General features: G+C 40.5%; 1 protein-coding gene across 4 annotated transcripts in view; it reads right to left on the bottom strand.

Moving 5' to 3' along the window:
* gria3a (glutamate receptor, ionotropic, AMPA 3a) overlaps positions 1–21,612 on the bottom strand; it is a 68,262-nt gene that overhangs the window by 13,112 nt on the left and 33,538 nt on the right. For all 4 annotated transcript variants that reach the window (XR_011178133.1, XM_069146699.1, XM_069146698.1 and 1 more), the window contains exons 5-12: positions 16,065–16,118; positions 15,387–15,548; positions 14,836–15,003; positions 14,048–14,152; positions 11,731–11,838; positions 9,675–9,881; positions 8,012–8,385; positions 5,406–5,604 (exon numbers count right to left, since the gene is read on the bottom strand). Coding sequence is in view for 3 of the 4 variants with exons in the window: in XM_069146699.1 (XP_069002800.1) it covers positions 5,406–5,604; positions 8,012–8,385; positions 9,675–9,881; positions 11,731–11,838; positions 14,048–14,152; positions 14,836–15,003; positions 15,387–15,548; positions 16,065–16,118 (1,377 nt within the window). In the remaining variant the exon portion in view is untranslated. The remainder of the gene's footprint in view (positions 1–5,405; positions 5,605–8,011; positions 8,386–9,674; positions 9,882–11,730; positions 11,839–14,047; positions 14,153–14,835; positions 15,004–15,386; positions 15,549–16,064; positions 16,119–21,612) is intronic.

Genomic DNA, 21,612 nt, shown 5'->3' with positions numbered 1-21,612 from the left:
TGAGCCCACAATCAGTGAAAACAAGCTTGTTTTTATTTTAGTAAACACAAAGGTGATCAATCTCTCAAACTGTGAATATTTATTCCAGGTATTTGGAGTGTCACGTCTAGTAGAAAAAAAAATCTGTAGCTCATGAGTGATCATTAATTACTGCATGGTCATCTGATCTGACAGGATCAAATATTCATGAATCCAAATGATATTAAAGTCAAATCCCAAATCTATTATATTGTGCTATTTGTTGTTTAACAGGGTATTGAACTCCTTTTGTGACGCCACAGCCTTTAACACATTTGACCTGCTTTCTCCGAGACTGACGGCTTCACCTCTGTGGCCCAGTCGGCTGCCAGCTAGAGCAGCTACAGACATGCACAGCACAGCTCCGCTCTGACACTCAGTACGCTGCTAAAAATGGCCAGCGAGAGGCTGATCGCCGGTCACCGGGGAGCCGGAGTACACAGCTGCCTACAATAGAGGGGCAAAATAGAGAGGCTGCATTAAACTTGGCAAATGTGACCTTCTGCGCTGGGATCTGAGTGGGGAGAGGAAGAGGTACCCCAGAGGGAACTTTGGGTCTAAACTTTTCGTATTTGTAAATGTGACAGGCGGGTTCATAACCAGGCAACCAGGAAGTGAAGAAGACGCCAAAGCTTTGAAACAATGTCAGAGAAAATCTGATCATCCTCATGACTTTTACATGACTATTATTTCATAATTTTTTTCATCTTTCATTTACAACAGTTGGAATTGGAAATGTTTTTTTCCCGATATTCTGTATTACAGGTTTGATGTGCCTTGATCTTGCTGACCGAGCCCTGTCAGATGTGTTTGCTGATTTATAGCATTTGATACGGAGGAATCAAGTCTGTGTGACTGGTTTTATCTGGATTGTATGTCCAGCTGCTGAGTGAGTCAATCCTTTGTCACATCTGGTAGGTGAAAGTAAATGAAAACATCAAAGTGAACTGACAAACTATGTCAGCTCGGCATTGTGTATGGCAACATAAATAATTTACCAGAGATGTAATGGATTGTGGGCTCAGGCTAGTAAGTGAATCATTCTTGACATATGCACGATTTCAGTTCAGTGGAGTGCTCATGTAAACACTCGTAACATGACTATAATAGCTGATGACAGGCCTGACCATCGTGTGAAAACAGCAATTCTTTTTCTGGGTTACATGAAAATGAATGCTTGTCAGGAACAGGCTGATCATCTGTGTTGAAATCTGTGAAACTTCTTGTGCTGTCAGACTGAGAAATCCACTGAGGAATCTTCTCGCTGCACGAGTCGTGGCTTAACAAAGACAAATTATTCAACAAATTATTCCCAGTTAATGACTGGTGTAACCACAACAATGAGGATATGATGAGCTGGTCGTGTCCTGTGACCAGTGAGAAATGTGGGTTTACTGCCTGTCATCTGCTCTGGAAATAAACCGCTTCTTCTTCAGCTCCCAGTTTATCTGTCAGCAGCTGACAGGACTGAGAGTGATTCATGGTACTGTCTGTCACGCTGTCAAGCCAAAACAGATACAACAGGCCAAACAAAACATGTGCACTCTTTCTGCTGGTTCTTCTGTCTATCTGCATGTGATATTTAGTTACATGCATGGTTAAGTATGTAACTATTACTCATTTCCTGTATGCTCATGATCAGTGAAACAATGTAATAAAAGAGCTTAACAAGAGCACGGCTCATTTAGCAGCATAACTCTTCTTAAAATCATCCACAACTCACTCTAATGTATTTCCTAATGTAAAAATACTCCTCGCAATAATCACTCTAATATAATGTCTGTATAAGACACAGGTTGGCATCTGTCTTAGCATGTTGTTGAATGTGAATGTAGGAAATCATTACATTATTGTAAGTAGAATCTGTTGAGGCGGGTTGAAGAAAGGTCATCTGCTTCTCTTCCAATTGTCATAATAATATATCGTGTATAATAGCTATGTTCTGAATGTGAGGACTAGATGTTAAGAATTTATTTTTAAATGAATAGTTTTACATTTGGGGAACCAGCTTTTTAGATAGCTCTTTACGCCAAGTCAAAAGCTTGATTATTTTAGTTTGGCATAATAACTGGAAACAGATGGAAACAGTCTGCCCGCAAAGTGCAAACCTAACAAATCAGCTAGTCAGCATCTTTAAAGCTCACCAACCAACCTTGGTCAGAACCAAACGGTAATTTACTGTGATGTCACCCACTAGTCTGTGAACAGCTGCTGTGAAGCCTAAGTTTGGCATTCAAGCCGTCGCCATCTTGGGGGTTTTTTTGGAGCCAAAAGTGACCATATTTGGACGGGCTTTGGAATCATTTTCAGATCGACAACCATAAAACTAATAAGAAGGAGTACATTTTGTGAAGGAGTACATTTTGTGAATGACACCATAACAACTTTTGGAAAAAAGTTTTTGACTTAGTATTTTTTGACAACATTTAAATGGCAATCTATGGACCCAAAAGCTTTTTTGTAGTAAGTCCCGAGGGGCCCTCAGTGCTATTGCAGTTTAAGGCACTTACGCATCGGCTCTCAATATTCAATATTTTGATCTAATAACTGGTAAGAAAACCAATCAATGAATCTATTATTATTTCTTTAAATATGAAATAAGTGTACCTGAATCCGGATATGTTATTTGATTTAAATGTCACATAAGCAAAAAGGAAGAAGAATAGCTGTTGTGATCAAGAGAAGAATAGAGATGAGAATTTATTTTAAGTAAAACTGTCACTGTAAGACTTTACAAAGCCTTGTGGCTTGACAACGAAGAGTCCTCTTTGAAGACCAGAAAACAATAAAATAATAGTGAATGTTTGAAAAATTCCCATGTTAGTTATCATTATATATTATGTGGCCTGTGAGGCAGAATTAAAGTGACACATCCTCTTTGATGACCGCTGTTAAAGGTATTTACAGTTCCTATTAATCATTAGTTTGTAATCACCAGATTTCAGTTGCTCAGAGATGCTCCTCTGCACTGACATTTCCAGTCTGGAGGAAGAAAGGCTCAATATTTATCACTCCAGATGAAGTCACGACATAATCTGCTCAGACACACCTTTGATAAATCTCATCCTGCCAAATACATCAGGAATTTGTGCAAAATGATGCAAAATGGTGCTGTTTATAAAGTGATGGTTAATCTCTTAACTATTCAATTTAATATATTTGGTGAAAAAAACAAACATCTAACAGATGTAATTTTTAAGGTATGCGAGTCACCTGCAGTATCTTCTTTCTTTACTGCATCAGCTCTTTTTTAATGTAAAGACGAATGGAGAAGAGTTTATATCTAAATAAAGAATTGCTGCTTGCAGTCGTTCTTATCGCGTAATAAACCCTTCTGAATGTAAATATGGATATTCAAACAAAGTGAAATAAACAAACAACACAACTCCTGTCAGTGTCCTGATTAATGTCACAGCTGTTGTCTGTCCCTGCAGTCATAATAACAGCTTCTCCAACAAGTTTAATTTGAATTATTACACAATAAAAGAATCTATCAGCTGTGACTTGCTATCTTAAATGTTTTTTTCAACTTTAGAGAAAACTACATTATTCTAAACCCCAAAACACATCTTTAATCTAGTTGGTATAATTTTTTCCAATCAAACAAACAACTTGAATTTAGTTTATTCAATTCTTATTGTCATATTTACTAAATTAATGTAATAGTTTAAAGCATTGCACTGTAGAAAAAAGATGACCTTCTCAACACTGATCATGCTTTGTTTGATTGCTTTAAGACCTCGGTTGAGTTTGGCATAGCAGTCCATTCTGCTTGAACGCTTTTATTAATTGGTCGGGTCAGAGAAACATTAGACTTCGTCATTTCCCTGCAAAAATCATTCCCTTTCACAGATAAACACACCAAACAAGAAGAGGAATCTTTCATCCCAATAGCAATTTTTTGGTCCTGTCTCTGTGTTTTATGCATGCGTGCTTAAATTTGATTATGTGTCGACTGACTCTGTCCTAACAGAAAAGCCCTCTCCCTCCAGCAGCAGATAACCAGACCCAACAGACAGTGAACATGCTGTATTTGTGCTGTTTGTAAACCTCAGAGGAGATTGTAAGATGTGATTTTGTAACTCCCTGTGAACTGATGCAGTCTGAAACCAGCGCAATCACTCCCAAGTGTAAAGGAGAGCCGGGTTTGTATTTATCAAACGTCTCGGGCTCACTCCGCACAATCACGCCACAAGAGCGGCTGGGGCTAAAAATAGAAACAGCTCAGAGCTGGACACTGGATGTGAATGACATTTCCATTTCCGAGGAGTAGGGCGTCTTCTGTGAGAACGCAGTTTTGTGACAGCGCACCGCAAATTGCAATTATAACGACGTCTCCTAGTTTTCCCTCAACATTTAAAAAAAAGTTTCAAATACAAAAAAGTAGTCTGACAATCAGATTGACCTGCCATTTCATTTCCCTTCATTATGATGAATCGCTCAGCAAATCAAAGATCTGGGCAGTGATTTAGAGGTTAAATCAGAACTATAAATCTCCACAAAATGATGCAGAGTTAAAAAATTATGAATTTATAAATAGATCTAGAGGTGTACACAATACTTCTACCTGCTTTTCTTTATGATAACACGAACTGATGTGGAATTATTAGGTTTTTAAAGCTTCAGCGTTATCTGTTTTATTATAAGACACTTATGTTAGTCTTATATTTTCACCCTTGCTTTTGAGGAGTGGAGATAAAAAAAAAAACTGAATCTGCATATTAATGCAGACGCTGTGATGCTACTCAAAGTTTGGTTTATGACTCTGCAGATGGTCGGATGAGGGAGCGTAACTGCCCCAGTTTCATAGCTGAATTATTCCTGCTGCCAAAAATCTGGGAGAAAGAATTTTTAGTTTGATGGAGAAAACCAAAAGTTAATTTTGTGGACAAAATGGATTTGCGAACAAGCGGATAACAGGCGCTCCCTCCTGATCGTAATACCACAGTAAAATTAGTTCTGTGGTACTCACAGGAGGACTGATGTTTTCCTCTGAGCGCCACATGAACTCACTTTAGTTATCTATCCCAAAGCAGCGTCTTTTAAATCACTTAAAACAAATGCATGTAATTTTATTTTAGCTGTTTACTGCTTTTGTAACACAATTGTACTTATTTTTTTTCCAGGAGTGTGCATCTGTTTGATGATGATTTCTGAATTAATAAATGTAGCTGTCACACATTTCATTTGGTCTTATCAAGCTAAAAATACAGTTCAAGACCTTTTTTTAAATTGATTATTCATTAAATTTATTACCTGGCCAGTAATAAATGAAAACCCACAGGAAAGCTCTGGGGACTTATTCAACACTGTGCCAGCATAGCGTTGGAGGAGGTCTCGTTATGCGGTGCAGCGACAGGACGGTGACAGCCTGTTGAGACACTCACCCTAAAGAACTCCTTCGTGGAGCCTGAGTCTAACGTCCCATAAGCAATCTCTGTCTGCTTGGCCAAATCCTCAGCACCCTCGATCGGAGAAACCATCCTCTCCACAGTGAGGAAGGCAGCCAGGTTGGCCGTGTAGGAAGAGATGATGATGAGGGTGAAGAACCACCACACTCCTCCGACGATGCGACCGGACAGAGACCTGGGAGGAGGAAAGAAAAGGAAAGAGAACACATGAGAGCGTCGTGCTCAAATCTACATGTGGAGGTGGAAGGGTTCATTTGTCTCCTGCATTTGGCTCAACATCAGCTCAGACCTGCATTTGATGAATTTCCTACTTTTGGAGAAATTGTTCAGTGGATCCATTAAGTGATAAGAACTGTAAAATCACCCGCAAGTTTTTGGTGATGCATGCAAACACTTGCATAAATTAATGTAATGGCGGTATCATTAACTCAATATGGCCACCTGTACAGCTGATTAATTCTTTGAAAGCAATAATAAGCCTCATTAACTCAATATAACTGTGTCCACATTTAGTTTTGGACCTAATTCAGGTGAGCAGCCATCCCGAGTGTCCAGCCTAAATCCAGCCGGCTGCAGACTCATGCCAGACCTGTGATGCCCCCCAATCTGTCTAACTCAGACTTAGTCGGAGTTCTGCTGTGTGTGTCTTGTCTTTGATGAAATAAAGCAGGAGCTGGTCTTCTATTCATCATTACCAAGCAACTGTAAGCACTTTCTTGTGCCAGGTAGTAATTTGATCTATTTGTGGTTCATGTTGGTTTAAAGCTGCAGACTTCAGAAAAGTGTTTGATTTCATTCAAAATGAATGCCCCTAACGTCAGTTTTAGACCAGAGAGGATGGAGCTATAAAGTAAAAAAAACACCACAAGACTCTGTCTGTTACTGATGTCGGAGTGTGATGGGCCAAACCGCTCCATCACACAGATACTCCCATCCTCACTGCTCACTGGTCCCTAACCAATTCTTCACAGTTTTCACATCAGCGTAAAGGCTCGACTTCAAATCCCTGCCTCGAAGTTCAACCCCGAGTTCAGAAAGAAAACGTCCACAAACACACATATCGAATGTGCTGCTCTTGGATATACCCACTCAAACGAGGATCTGATTCATTTGCAGTGAATCCCTGCCTTGCTCTGCATAGCTCTTGATATATTGGTTTTACTGCTTATTTATGTTTTTATGCTCCTTATGGTGCTTTAAAGTTTATGGTTTTATAGAACACTGTGTTGTTGAAACACCCTATATATTATAAGAGAAGTGTCCTGAGATGACTGTTGTGATTTGGCTCTATATAAATACAGTTTCTCCCTCATCAAAGTTTCAGAGAGGCTGTTTTTCTTAGCAGCAAATGGCTCATAATTGGGAGAAATCTGAAAAATAGTGTAGCATTAAGGTAAATTTCCATACACTGATGAGTTGGCCTAAACATGGTGGAACCAGAGCCAAAGTTATAGCCATAAAAAAATGCTACAGAAGTCTACAAAAGGTGTGAATATTAAGGTATGGAAATGAGAGGATGCATTTCCTCCTCTGGTGATTACAGTTGCCTGCAAAACCGCTGGTGGGTGTCGGGGCTATGTAGAAGTCTTTAGCAAAAATTATCGCATCAGCATTTTCCATTCAAAAACTGCATGTACTTTGGAGGCAAAATAAAATCCCCCATTTGCTGCTTAATTGATTTTCTTTCCATTGATTTACAGCAGACCGAGCAAGCTGCAGATCCCAGCTTTCCAGGAGCTGCTTCCTCCTTAAATTTACTCAAGTTATGTTCTTGCAGCATCAAAAGATGCAAAAGACTGCAGATACAGCAAATATCTGTCTTTATACTGATCTGCTAATAGGACAACTTGGCACACTGACATCCCTGAGCAGTTGGGAATTCAAAATGTGGAGATAGTTTAAATATTTACATGCACGGCTTAAAACTAACTCAACTTGAATCTGATGTTGAACAAGCAGCTGAGGAAAATAGAAGCACTCATTCATGTTTATTTGACTAAATACTTCCAAAGTCGAAAAAAAAAGGACGTCAGCAGCGAGAATCCTTGAAGTAGAAGTCAGAGACGCCACAGCGGTGATGAGTAAAGAGATGGATGAATGGACAGATGAATAGAAGGGGATGATTTGATGGCCGTACTACACAATGTGGTCATGGTGCTGATGGTTCAAAATACATTATATGCGCCAAGTTGATGACCGTAAAATGGGACATGCAGCAAAAACACGGTAGCCCTCCAAGAGTCATGAGGAATTCGAGACGCTACTTTGAGTGAAATGTAATGACCCCTGTGCATTTTACAGCTCTCAGCATGGTGGATATAAGTTATTTTGTGGATGCAAAGCATCACTGCCAGCATGCAGCTTCAAAACAAATGGAAGCAGAGAAGAGGAGGGCTTCTTGAGAGAGATGGGAGGTAAGTGCAGTGCGGTGGAGCATGAGGTTAGGTGGACAGCAGTAATAGCAAAGCTCAAAATAACCTATATGCACCATTGCGGGGTGGAAATGCATGAATGGGACTATAAAATGCAGAGAGATGACAGGGACATCTGAGAGGTGGTGGAGAATGAACACAACAACCAACCTTGGTGAGATATCGCATCCTTGCTGCATGAAGGCACCCAGGGAGAACCACAGGCTATTAAAAATCCCAAAGTCGTTGGGCGGGTCGGGGGGGCTCTGAGGGTCTTTGGCCTCATCGTTCTCGTCCAGATGCCACTCGTAAGGGCTGAAACGGCTCACCAGGAAGAGCACCACACTCACGCCGATATAGGCAAACACTATACACATCCAAATCTCATAGGCCAGTGGATCCAGGAAGGAGAACACGCCGGGCTTGGACTTTTGTGGCTTCTTAATCATAATGGAGATGCCCAAGCTCATGAAGGGTTTCGAGAAGTCTATCACTTCTTCCCGGACCAACGTTATAGTTAGCGGAGCCACAGCTATGTCAGCTCTCTGTGAAAATGGGAACAGGCACACTGGGAGTTAGTCTGACAGAAGAAACCATAAATAACCAACCAAAGCATTAAATATTGATTCAATAAGAGAAATATTGATAAACCCCACACCAAAGTAACCCAGCTTCACAGTGCATTCAAAGACATTGGAAACGGTAAAATGCAGCGGCTTAGTATATACTGAATAGCAGACCTGTGATAAAGCCAGCAAGAGGGGAATCTGCCATTTGAGAATGAGTCACTCAGCATTTGTGTTGGTTAATGTCTTTGTCTCGATCCAAATCTCCGCCATGAATCAAGCGGAGGGTGGGAAGACAGAGGTGGAGGAGCTTATGTAAGCAGTTCATGAAATGTGAATCAGCCTGTGAAATTCACCTCCAACAGATCCTCTGCAATGCCTCAGCCTCATCAATTAGTATGAGAAACTGCGGTGACAAATATTTGCAGTGACTCGACTTCATTTCTCAGAAAAAGTTAGGAAGCAGCAGCCCATTATTCAATCTTGTATGAGTCCATTTAAACATCTGAGCAGCTAATTAGTAGCAATACAAATTCAGTGTTGATGCACAAACATAGCAGAGGCCATGTCATGGTCGTATTAAGAACGACAGAGGGTCATCTCTGTCTAATAATACTGGTGCAGCCATAACAGAGTCCTGCACTGAAGACCTTTGCATGCGGGTCTTTTTAAATTCCTGTCTGCCGTGTGAGATTTTTTAATATTATTCATTCAGCAGCTGAGGTCTCATAAAAGATGCAAATCATCTTGTTACAGCAGGTTCAAGTGTTAGTGATCCATGAGATGCATGATAAGACCAGTCCAGATCATTTTACAGAGAAAGTACGGTCTTTAGAAAACACTCACTCAGTCAGCTTTGACCACAAAAAATGTAATCCTGCTTCCATGTTTTAAATTTGACTTTGTTGGTGATGTTGTTGTAGGTGCAATACCCCTTCAAACTGATGACAGCACTGAGGTATTATCTGAACCTGGGGTCTCCTGTTGCGGTCCAACTAAAAATATTGTATTTATGTTCCTGTATTTACCTAATTTATTGTTTCTTTTCAGTTTGGTGTGAGAGCTGCTGCTGTGTTTTACAGGCATGTTGTAGGCTGATAAAATGGGATGATAATGTAAATTACAATCATGCATCATATGTGCTTGAGACTTTGATTTTGACCAAACATGAGCTGAGTGATTTTTATAAAACCCCTGTTACTGGTTAAAAAGCAGTTAAAAATAAAAGATAAAAAGTTTAAAAGGTACACAGGCGGACTGACACTCACCCCATAAACCAGTTCACCCACCATCCCGTTCCATGTCTTGGTCTCTGGATCTCGGGCTCCGTATTTCCCATCTGGCACTACTGACAGCTTATATTTTATTCCCACATGTTTTGCAATTTCTGAGGCTAAATCGACACAGTAGCCTTCATATCTGTCATTCCCATCCGCTTGCATATAGTTTTTCTTGTACATCACATATGGAGCTTCCTGTTAATTAGACAGAATTTTGAGTTCATAGCAGAGAACAGAACATATCCACAGTGGCCGGTCACACAAGGCCATGATTGAGTACTGTAGCATGCACACATGCAGGGATGACAGACGAACAGATGAGGGGCAGATAAAAACACAAACAATGCATAGGTTAAAGGCATCCACAGGGCACGTTACTGGGAGACTCGGCAGAATCAGAAAATAAAGAAAGAGGGCCGATTGCACCAACGGGAGAAGCGAAGCGTCTAACATATAGAAAGGAGGCAAAGCAGGAAGTCGGGGCTCCCTCATGCTAACCTCGTCCAAAATCTAGGGGCAGTAAGCGGGGAGGGTTGCATGTGCTTCGCATCAGCGTGGCACAGGGGACGGGACGAGTTGAATGGAGCACTTTTCCAGTTCATAAAGTAAACGTCAGTGACAGCAGAGAGATTAAACACATTATAAATATTCTCAACAAATGTGTGAGCCACATCAGAAGAGTAGTTGCATAGCAAACTAGAATATACATTTTCTTTTCTTTTGTTCCATCAGGACAATAAAATAATATGCTTGTTGCTTTGATTATATTGTTGAAGTAATTACACATCACCTCTGTGGTTTGGAGTCCAAAAAAATATCATGTAACTCCTCCAAAATGTAAAACATGTTCGCCATCAAAGATGAACCAATATTGGGAATATTCAGCAAAGCTGTTTTACTTTGTCACATGGCATGGACATGTTTTTCAGAGGTTCTTTGACTTAATAAAACAATAAATGTAATTTCTTGAGGGTTTTGTTTTTCCACATTTTCTGCTGTCTTCTGCTGATGTGATGCTTTTACAGTATCCAACAGTTTAAGCCCTTCCATATTTAAACTTCTCTTCCACCCTGCAGTTGATGTACGATGTTAGAAAAGACAAAATGAAAGAATCACACCCCTTAATAACAGGGCAGCCTTTCATTAAATATGGTATTTTATTTAATGTCATGGAAAGTAATAAAAGCAACATGGAGTTAATGAGATGGCTGTGATGCGTCTGAAATAATAACTGTCTTTATTCAAATCAAAAGCATGCCTGGCAGATAGAAAACAATGCAATGACACTACTCTTCTGTTTTGCTTCCCTCGCTCTAAATGCTGTAGCTTATTCTAGTCTCGTTATGACAATAATGAGTTTCCAGACACTGAAATGAGAATGCATGACTATTACATTCTGAATTTGCCTAAGATGCAAACATAATAGGCAAAGTCAGAAGGAACGAGAAGCCAGAGCTTTAAATGTAAGATAAGGCGCACCTTATTTTACATTTAAAAATGGCTGATGATTACTAACCTGTCTGTGACTAGTCTAACTTGCGCTGTGTCTAACCCTAAGCCTGATACACTTGGAGCGCCTCACATCATGATTCACACTTTGAAAGTAACTTGAAGTAAATTTTTGGATAAACAGCCAAAGGTTGCAGCCGTATATCCTTTCATATTTCTAATGAGACACAGCTGATCTGTCACCAGCGTCACTGACACTTTACTTAATGAGAGGGAAACAAGTTTACTTACGTATGCACTGAATGTGAATACGATGGTGTCTATCTCTATAGTTATCTTTACCAAAGCCGTTATTGTGATGTCACTACTACAACAGCCCACTGTAATATAAAAAAACCAAAATGCTTTGGCACCCACACGGATACAGTTGAAACACTCTTTGTGAATCGACTGTTTCAACATGTAGTGAGTGGGTGGAAAGCAACTCAAAATAAAATAATTCTACCCTCCCAGGACAGATTGCAACAATGGACACTTTGACCTTGAGTGGCAGAAATCTTAAGGTGAAACACTTAAAACCTGCTTGAGAGTGTACCATAATAGTAGTGACCACAATTGTTCGGTTTTCCACAGAAGAGGACTCGTTGGTGACCTGCTGATCCATTATATATACAAATTTTTCGTACTCATTCCAGTAGCCGATCTGAAAATGACACAAAGGTGCAGAGGTTATTACAGGAAGCAGAGAGACACATTGATAGTGAAGCCTCCAAGGGCGTGCGAGTTGGCCGGCTCTATCTGTACGGCTGGACACTGTGTTGGTTTTGCCTGATATATGATTTAATAAAAAAACTTGTAGTGGTGCCTCTCACTTCACCTGGGCTACACTTGAGCAGAGTAGGAGTAATCTATTCCTGGCTCGGCAAATGTTCTCTTACATAACAAGTAAGCAGCACCAATAGATCACTGGAAGACTGATAAAAATTAACAGCAGAAAGACAAACCTAATAGTCTAAAACTGCCTTATGAAGCCGCTGCAGTCATTAATTTTTTACCGTTCTATTAATAATACACAAAAGACAGAGTATAATCTAACACAAAAACAAGCACTGGCCTGTGTCTGCTCAACCTGAGATGATTCCAATCTCTGCATCATGTGTATTTCTGCTCTGCTCTGATTTATCCGGCCAAGAAGAAGTCTCCCGTTTCTGGTAGCTGAAACGCACAGTACTCACTCGCTTGTCACTGCAGATTGTCTCACACTGAGTTTGGACGTGCGGGCCGCTGTGATGTGTGTTGTCTTGTGAGCTGAGCTATGTGGACAGTATGGGGCCACTCCCTTTTTGGTGCCAGCTTTTGTTGGGGTCTTCGGGGTCACGGGACCTACTGTATAGGCCCAGCCACCTCGCCGGCGTCGTGGGTGTCGCGTGTTAAGTGTGTGAGTGTGCACTAAAACAGCATTGTTCTTTTTTTTTTTGCCTTTGGCCAGCCCAATTATGCAAATCCCAATTACAGCAGTGCAATGGTCACAGCACATGAGATTAAAAACCAACTGACATTCAAAAAGTTTGTTAATTTTACCTTCAGAAACCAGTAATAAAGGGATTTTTAAATGTGCTATTAACATATTTTATAATAAAGACATGGCAGACATTACCTTTTAGCCTCCACGCTAAGGCTCAATGTGTGTCTTTGTGAACAGACTGGCTCTCGTCACTGTAGCTTACAAGCTAATGAGGGCAGGGTGGTATTGAAGAAGAGGTCCCAATCAATTAGCATCTAAACTAACAAACATTGACAAGTGCTACAGCTGACAAGTTAAGTAGCTAAATGATGTTTCCAAGCGAGTGCACTTGCCCCCAGTAGACATTTGTTTGCTTGTTCTTGTAGCAAGCCAAGGCACAAGACGAAACATGTGTCCAAGCTTGTGGGCAAAATGGACTCAGTGTAGCTGAATGCTAATGTGTGCTGCAGCTCTCAAGCTCTCCTCTGCCTGTGGCTTCGAATACAGTCAGAAATCGAGTCTTTTTATGGGCTATATAACCAACACTATAGATTTACTCCCTTTCAAAACGTCTCTCTTCAAAGGAAGACAAAGGATGTCTAATTTTACACAGCTGAAAATGCAAATTAATGTTAGGTGCAGGTACAAATAGGTGCAAGAAAAATATTTCTGTAAAACCTGTCTCACAAGAGGAGAGCTGCTAACCCACTTCACAGCTTACTGACATTGAGGTCTATTTGTGGTGACGGTCTAAAGGCTGTTTCAGAGGAAAATGCTGAAACCTGAACTGAATTTAAAAAAAAGTTTGAATATCGACTACATTTATACAAAACATTAGTTACTTATAATGTTGCAAAGGAAGTCCCCAAGCTTCACTTTGCTTGCTGTTGTCTGCCAAAGCTTTTGTTTGATGTCCTCATTCGCCAGACTGTCGAATTTTATAATTTATAATTTTATAAACATGGTATGGTAGCTCTTCTAGAAATGCTGAATTATCAACTGTAATCTGCCTCTCAATAAGTGTGAAGCGATGTCTGTGAGTTTTGAGGCATGTCATCATCTAAACTATCAGAATTTTATGGATTTGTCCGGCTCCCGTCTGCAGAGCTCGGCTGATTCTCCGTGGATATTTTCCAGCTCAAAATCTCAGAGGGAACGGGAGCTCACATGATTTTTGTTTGGATTTGCAAGAGTGGGCTCCCGACAGCTTCTGTCCAAATCACAATCAACCCTAACTCATGTGCTGCCAACATGCCAAGGGAAAGCATAACCCTCCACACATACTGGAGCTACTGGCTGGGTTCAAAACATAGTGCTGAAATCTATATCGTATGTTAGTCCTGCAAATTTAATTACACATTAATTAAATTATGGTAGAAATTTCCAAGGCTGCGTGCTGCCGACTTACCTTCCTTTGGCCTCCGGTCTTCATCTCGTACACATCGATCGTGTAATTAGATCGTCGGCCGAATGTGTCAAACTGGATGTTTCCTGTCATACCTTGTACTTGGACCTGCCAGGCAACAAGAAAACAATGAGAACACCTGCTCCTGCCATGCAGCAAGCAAGCAGACACAAGAAAACATGCCGCAAATGATCTTGGTTTACAGCGCCCAGTATTTTCTATTGTGCCTTTTAGTTTCCCAGGTGTGTTGTTTGTTCAAATGTATTTTTCGGATAAAGGAATGTTTTTATACTTCAAGCATCTAATGACTGTGAGGTCTGATTCTGGACCAATCAGATCAGTGTAGAGAGGAATCCAGTCTGTACAATTGTGTATAAATATTTTGGAGATGATTCGGTCAAAATGACAGGGAGCACTGGAAGCAGTTCACTAATCCCTGCATCTTTTAGTTGCTCATTTTGCAGGATGTCAGGAAAAGGTGAATTTACAGAATAATACATTTTCGAATATGATGAAATACAGTGCTGGATTGATTAAGTGTTGCAGCATTTGGTCAAAAAGTTCTAAGGTAACCTTACAAAATGTAAATAAACATGCTGTATTTCTAGTCAGTAATGGCTAAAAAGGATAATATATGTAGGTTGTGATTTGGCAGATGTGTACTTTAGTATTTAGTGAGCTTTCAAGAAGAAGAAAAACTTTATATTGGCAGTGAGGACCATAGAAGTAAAGCAAAGTAAAAAGCGAGGACATAAAATACACAGAAATACACTGAGGTCCCTCCGTCCTACCATTTTGAGGGCTCTCTCTATGTCGATGCCTTGGCTCCAGGGCACGGCGGGGTTGGCGAGGCAGTCGCCTGCGCTCCCCCTGCGAGACACATCCACTCGCTGGCGCCGAAGATACCGGAAGGCCTCCGCAATCACGAGGATGGCGTCGTGGGTCAACGCTGATGTGTACTGAGACAAACGTCAACAAGAAACTCCAGTGACACAGCGGTGACATCATCACAGCACAACGAGGCACTGCCATCACAGCAAGGTTATTATATCCGCAGCATCACTTGTTAAAAAGAACAGTGCTGCTGATGTAAAATGTAAGAAAAACAAAGCCTGGCTTTGTGATTGACATAAAAATTGCACAATTATGAAGGCCGGCTCTATTCGAGGACAAGCAGGTGACGAGTTTTAAGCAGCACTGAAAAGATTCAGATTGACATATTTTCTGTGGTTTCAAAGAGCACAAAAGAAGAGCAGTGGTGGTGATGGTAGTTAAGGGGGAGGGTGGCTATCTTTGAAGATGTTAAATAAAATGCAGCATCGTCAGTCATGCCTGCACTGACCTTCAGTGGAGTGTTTTTGGCTTCTGGAAATTCTCTTTCATCCAGGCGCTCCCAGCGCTGGAGGAACTGCTGGACGATGGGGCTGTCTGGGCTGATGATCTGGAAGCCTGTGATGTTGGCTCCACCAGCAAAGACCCTGTCCAGGCTCATGTTGGAAAAACCCTGAGAGTAAAGAGCACAAGTCGCTGGTAACAGAGCAAGGGATCATTAGCAGCAAAGAAAAAACATTAAAGCTAACAGCTTTAGCTTGACCAGCACGAGCTTACTTCTTACTGCTGTTTAATTAAAACACTCAGTTCAAAGTATATCATGAAAACTACATAATAAGACATGTTGCACCATGCACTTACTAGTGATATTGTTATTCCCATGTATTACTGATCATATACTGCGCTCTATTTCTTATTGTTTTTATCTATTTCATATTATTTGGTTTAAGTTTTGTCTAATGAGGTCAGGTTTATATTTCACTGCTACTTGTATACTGTATATGGCTGCATATTTGACAAGTAAAGCAATCATTGATAAAGAAATTTTTCAAACTCAGTTTGACGATACTACTGAGTTTAATCGACTGAGAGTTGCATATCTCTGCGCTGCATTGCATCACACCGAGCACTGCTGTCCTGGGTTTTTATAATGTGTTGTGTTGAGTTGTTTAACGTTGCCAGCTCTCACCAGGTTGGCAAGGATGTAGTGGTATCCTCTGGTGTTTTTTCCCGAGGTCACCACCTACAATTTTACAAGAGAAGACACACACAGTGACTCACATTCACATCTCATAACACAGAACATTTAGAGGGCTGAGATTCAGTAATGACAAAGACCTTCCATTTCAAAAGAGTTGGCAGAGAGAGAGAAAAAAGAAGACACTTTAGAGTGACATTTGCAAGGGCAAGAGGGAGCGTGTGAGCACATTTGTACATTTGTGTGTGTTTGCATGAGATGCACACAGAGTGGGGAGAAACTGTGATGACAGTGCTTGTTCCTTTCCATTAACTTCAACACATAAAATAAGGTCAAGACTCCGGCAAACCGCCCTCTCTCTTCCTGCAGCTGCCTGCGCTCCACAGTCTGCCTCTTCCTGCTCCGACTGTCTCCGACGCACATTCGACTTAATTAAACCCAAAACGTTGCGCAGCACCTGTCGGAGCCAGCAGACACACAGAGAGCGCTGCACTCGTTGATTTCTTTTAAACTTCTCTCTTTTTCACTCTTTCCTGTGCTCTCATACTCGCCCTCACTTGATTCTGATTCTCCATCGCAGAGGATGAAGCTTCAAAAAGATACTGTGGGGGTGGATGGTTGTTTTGTTTTTTTTCCTGTCTTTTCACTTTCTACACTCCCCCACAGTTTTGATAAGTATACTCAGCCACTGAAATCATCTAAATGTTGAATGTCCAGAGTGATAGTGATATTACATTGGAGAGATTTTATAAAGGACTCGAATACATATTTTACAACTGCACTGAAACAAAGACAAGCATCCCTGTGGTGTATTTTTTTTGTACATGTATTTCTTTCCAGTCTGACATGCTATCACAAACTAATTGTCCAGTTTAAATATCTCCTACCTGTGTTTTCATTCACACCTGTGCCTTTTAAAATCCTGTGTTTGTGCCTGCCTTCATGTCTCATAATAGTAGAAAGAACATCTTGGGTGCTCCTAGGCTGGCCCTCCGACAGGCTTATAACACTTTAAACAATATCAACAATAAATCCAATTATCTGACCTGGAAATGCAAAAATATTTCATTGTGTTCAAGATTTTTCTCCTCCACCACCGAGTCTAAAAGTTTCACATCGTGTTTCCTTCCACAGCAAAAAAATCCTGGGAGCTGTTCTACTTATTGTCTTCCAATTTGTACTGAATAGCTTTTCATTTGCTATTCATCCATGTGAGAAGGAGCCGCAGTGACCCAAGAGCAAGCAAGTAATGAAGCTGCCGTGCCTGGAGTGACTGGCTGCAACTCTCGTTCGTCAAACACTCAGGCAGAACGCGCACGACTTCACACTTCCATGTGAGCATCTAGCCCGGACAGAGGGCCAAAGCAAAAAGAGAAAAAGCTCAGTGTGGTCTAAAAGTGACACCTCTTCTGCTGTTGACTTCAACATCATTTAGCTGTGAGAAAATAACCAACTGTTCAGATTTATTGCTTACTGTAGCTACGAGGCACACAAAAACAAATAACAGGAGATTTAAAAGTTATACCGAAATACTCTGAAGGCAGCTTATGTTTCATATTTTACTAAACTGTAGCTCACATTTAACGTCACAAGCTTTTATACAGCCATGATTCAAATGAGAAAGCTGTAATGGAGAGCAAATGTATTAATGCGTATTGCCTCATCATCAATAAATGCTGATTCTTTATACATGAATGCACATTTCGTTGATAGATTTATCCTTTAGCTTTTGTAACAAGTGCTCCTTATTCAAAACAAATCATGTTTTGACTTGCATGTTAAAAAAAAAAAAAAAAAAAAATCCCCTGACAGCTGCATTGGGAGTCATTGAGTTGGCAGCAAGCCCAGAGGAAGACAGATATTCTAAAGTTGAGCGATCTGGCTGACCATTTTCAGTTTCCTCTCCTCAGTAAATCAGAAAATTGGATGATTCTGGGATTTGGCTCTTGTTTGAGCTGGTTTGTATTTGACGGTCAATCAGTGTGTCAACAACTTAAAACATGCACAAGCTCTGACTGGCATTAAACATTAAACTAGAGTCAAATATATCATTCATACTGCATATAAAAACTATGATAAAATATTCTGAAATAATATTATAATATTCTCTTACCTAATTCATATTTGTATTATAAGAATCAAGAAATCCTGTCAGAAAAATCTATTTTCCATTTCCAGATTTGATCAGTGTAATTGAAATATTATTTGTACAGAGTTATGAATGAAAATAATTTACAAAGCAAGCATCTAATGAGCTCGGTTTTCTTAACCTTGTCTCCTGCACTTTCTGTCCTGTTAACCTGTCCTTCTCCGGTCTGCCACGTCCAGCTCACCTGCTCACCTGCAGCCACTCTGCTAATCAGCCCGCTCAGTATGTGAACAAACAGACTACAAGCAAACTATTGAAATGCTTAAGTGTTTATGTGTTTTTGTTGTTGTTGTTGTTGTATTTATTAGATCTATTTACAACAGGAGCCATGTACAAAATACATTAATCTCAAAAAGAAGAAAGATGCTTTGTACCACATTTGGCTCCTGGCAAATTTGGATCGTTTTAAGATGAATCTGCCTCTACCTTTCTCCCTGTACTGAGTTCACCTGTCTGATCTTTGTAATTTCACCTACTGATAGGGAGTAGGAGTTCACTGTTTGCATCACAACCTGTCTCTGTGTTGTGAACTGTGGGTCCTCCTTCTTTTGTAATTTGTAATTTTCTTCCAATATTTGGAAAACTCATACTGATCAAATAATCTCCACAAATATACAATACAACTATAGGATATTTAACATGTACTTTAGAATTAGAAAGGCCATAAGTAAAAAAGTTATTTTTGTGCAATTTTTCACTTGTGTGTAAAGTGCTCTCAAATTTTGCAGACAATATTTAAAAATAAACTTTTTTTCAGTCCCTACTGTCATTGTCATGTGTCACTACATGAGCACAACAACAGTTCTTATGAGGGATGATTTGATTTGATTTGCTGTGGGATCTGCTGCCTTCTTTGTTGGCAGAGCTGTTCTGAAGAAGGGAAAAAAAAAAAGCATCTGGGCATAACAAATATTTTTAGGATCCTGATGCTCCAGTTTCATGGTCCCCTCGGCTTTTTGTGACTATGTGAAATCACCAGAAACCTTGATGAGGTCATGCACTACCGCTGCCGAGAGAACGACACTTTTATTGTCACAGGACTCATCCCTTCCTCTCTGTCAAAATCCACTCCTCACAAAACAGCCTCTTCGAACAGCTCAGGGGGAAAAAAAGAGGACCTGAAGCCTGAAAGCAAGAAGGAACCTGCAGTACAGATTGTTCTGACTGGCCTCTAAATTTTTAATGCTTATTGAATGGAAAGGATAGTCTCGGTGCCTTGCCCTCGCAACTGTTTTCTACAGTTAAGGTTCTCATTTGGCAACAGGCCAAGGCCTTGTGGTTGAAGGCAGCTGAATCACACCATATATCTCAAGATGTGGTTTTATTTTCATGCAACCAGTGTGCCCAAAACAGGACAAGTTTTGATTGAGAAAACAATAACTGGCTCGCATATATTTTCAACTTAAAGGTACTTGGTGGACTTTTGACCACTAGTAGCGATATGGAGCGATGTTTTTAAGAGTGGGTTTGTTTGAAACAACGTGTGGCAGCAACGTGATGCACATTCCTGTATGGTTTCGTGCTCTTCTACTGACGGACAGTCTGTGCCGGTAATGCACAGAGAAATGAGCTAGCTGAAGTAAGGAAGGAAGGAGTGCAAGTAGGCAAACCTAATTCTTAAACAATGCAGATTTTAAAGTATTTAAAAAAAAAAACTGGGAATGCAAATCTTATTGGAAAGGAGTCACTGTTTAACAAATTTGTTAGGGCTCATAAATACACACAATTCTTTCTGGAAACCCCACAGGTTGCCTCTTAAAGACTATTTGAATATAACATTTTGGCAAGTCTGCATATTCACTTTCTTGCCAAGAGCAAGATGAGCAGATCAATACCACTTTGATGACGGTTAATTTAGCTTAGAATGAAGGCTGGAGGAAAGGCTATGACTGTCAAAGAGGCTACTGGCACACAGCTTGCAAATCAGCATGTCATATCTCATATATTTAGGCATGTCTTGTTTTTTTGTCTCTTTTGACAGAGCCGTGCAACTGTTTCTTCCTCTTTCTGGTCTTTGTGCTACAGGAAGCTGCTGACGGGAACTTCGGATCTATCCGAGAGATGACGGACAGATTTGTATTGATCTTTTCGTGGCATCAAAAAAGTAAAAAAAAAAAGAAAACGTATTTTGCAAAATCTAAAACTATTCCTTTGAATTTAGCCCTATAATCTACAACTGCAGTCCGATCTTTAAACCAGAAGTAAAATACTGGTATATCAGCAGGATGCCTCCCTGAAAAGTTCTTTAAACTTTGTAGTTAAAAATAAAACGCTGTGTATCATCCTCCAACCCCCGCCCGTGCATTACAATCAAATGAATCATAGCTAACAGACAAATAAAGCTAGCACACAGACTAATGTTACATCTACACATTAGTATTCACCTCCATGTTGAGTACATAATCAGAGATGTGCGTCAGTCTCACTGCACTGTGGAGGAGACAAACTGTGACTCCTGAGCTCAGATAGAGAGACAGACTGAGAGAGAGCAGTAGTTTCAAGTCTCAATTATCTTTATTTGTCCGTCCTCAGGCCTCCTCCTGTCCGCCTGTCTGGATGAGCAGGTCTGTGCTATGCTGTCTGAAGCTGGCCCGAGCCGGCCCGAGCTGCAGGACCATCAGCCTGAATATTCCCGGGGGAATCGCCTCTAATTGCGCAGGCTGGAGCCACAGTCCTGTGCAGAGCTGGATGTCTGCCCAGGTGCCTTCAAAAGGATTTGAATCTCTTCCCACTGATGGAGGCTTCTCTTTGTTACAGTGATTTGTCATCTGCCTACTTCATCCTGAAGTTGATAACTGTCCCTTTTGCACCAGTCAACTAATTATTGGTCTGCTACTCATAACAGAGCAAAATGTGAGGAGGGAATTAGCTGTCAAAGAAGTTGACTTGTGAGAGAGAATGGATGAAGGATGTGGCTGTGTATCAGTGAAACACTGCTCCAAATACCTCTGTAAAGCCTCATCACAAAGCTCAATCTTTAAGACTCGTTGTGCTGCACAATGAAACTGGTGTCTTTCTATCTGTACACAATACGCATATATGGAAAAACATATTACTCTTATCATTTATTGAATTAACTCTAAACAATAAGTGCCCTTAAATGACCTTTTACTGCCAGCCATGTTTATGAGACTAATCCCCGTCTGATGGTTTAAGCTGCTGATTCTCCCATTTGTAGTAGCCATCAGCTACACACTTCTAAACTTCACTCAGTCCTCTTATTGAATGCCAGTTTGGACAAAATAAAAAATGCCTATGAACTTGTAATGTTCTCACAATCTGTGTTGCAGTTGCGCACCTGCCAGCTCTCCCTCTTGCATGGGTTTGATGTTGTTTTTCATTTGGTTTTGCTTTTAAGTCAGACTACTCCAGAGTCCCCTTTAGATGCCC

The sequence above is a fragment of the Embiotoca jacksoni genome, unplaced genomic scaffold (assembly GCF_022577435.1).
Source record: "Embiotoca jacksoni isolate LCO1_2020_lvr unplaced genomic scaffold, fEmbJac1.0.p SCAF_13, whole genome shotgun sequence".
In the NCBI taxonomy this organism is placed as follows: domain Eukaryota; kingdom Metazoa; phylum Chordata; class Actinopteri; family Embiotocidae; genus Embiotoca; species Embiotoca jacksoni.
The sequence above is the reverse complement of the archived record's forward strand: the minus strand, read 5'-3'. Positions and strand labels throughout refer to the sequence as shown.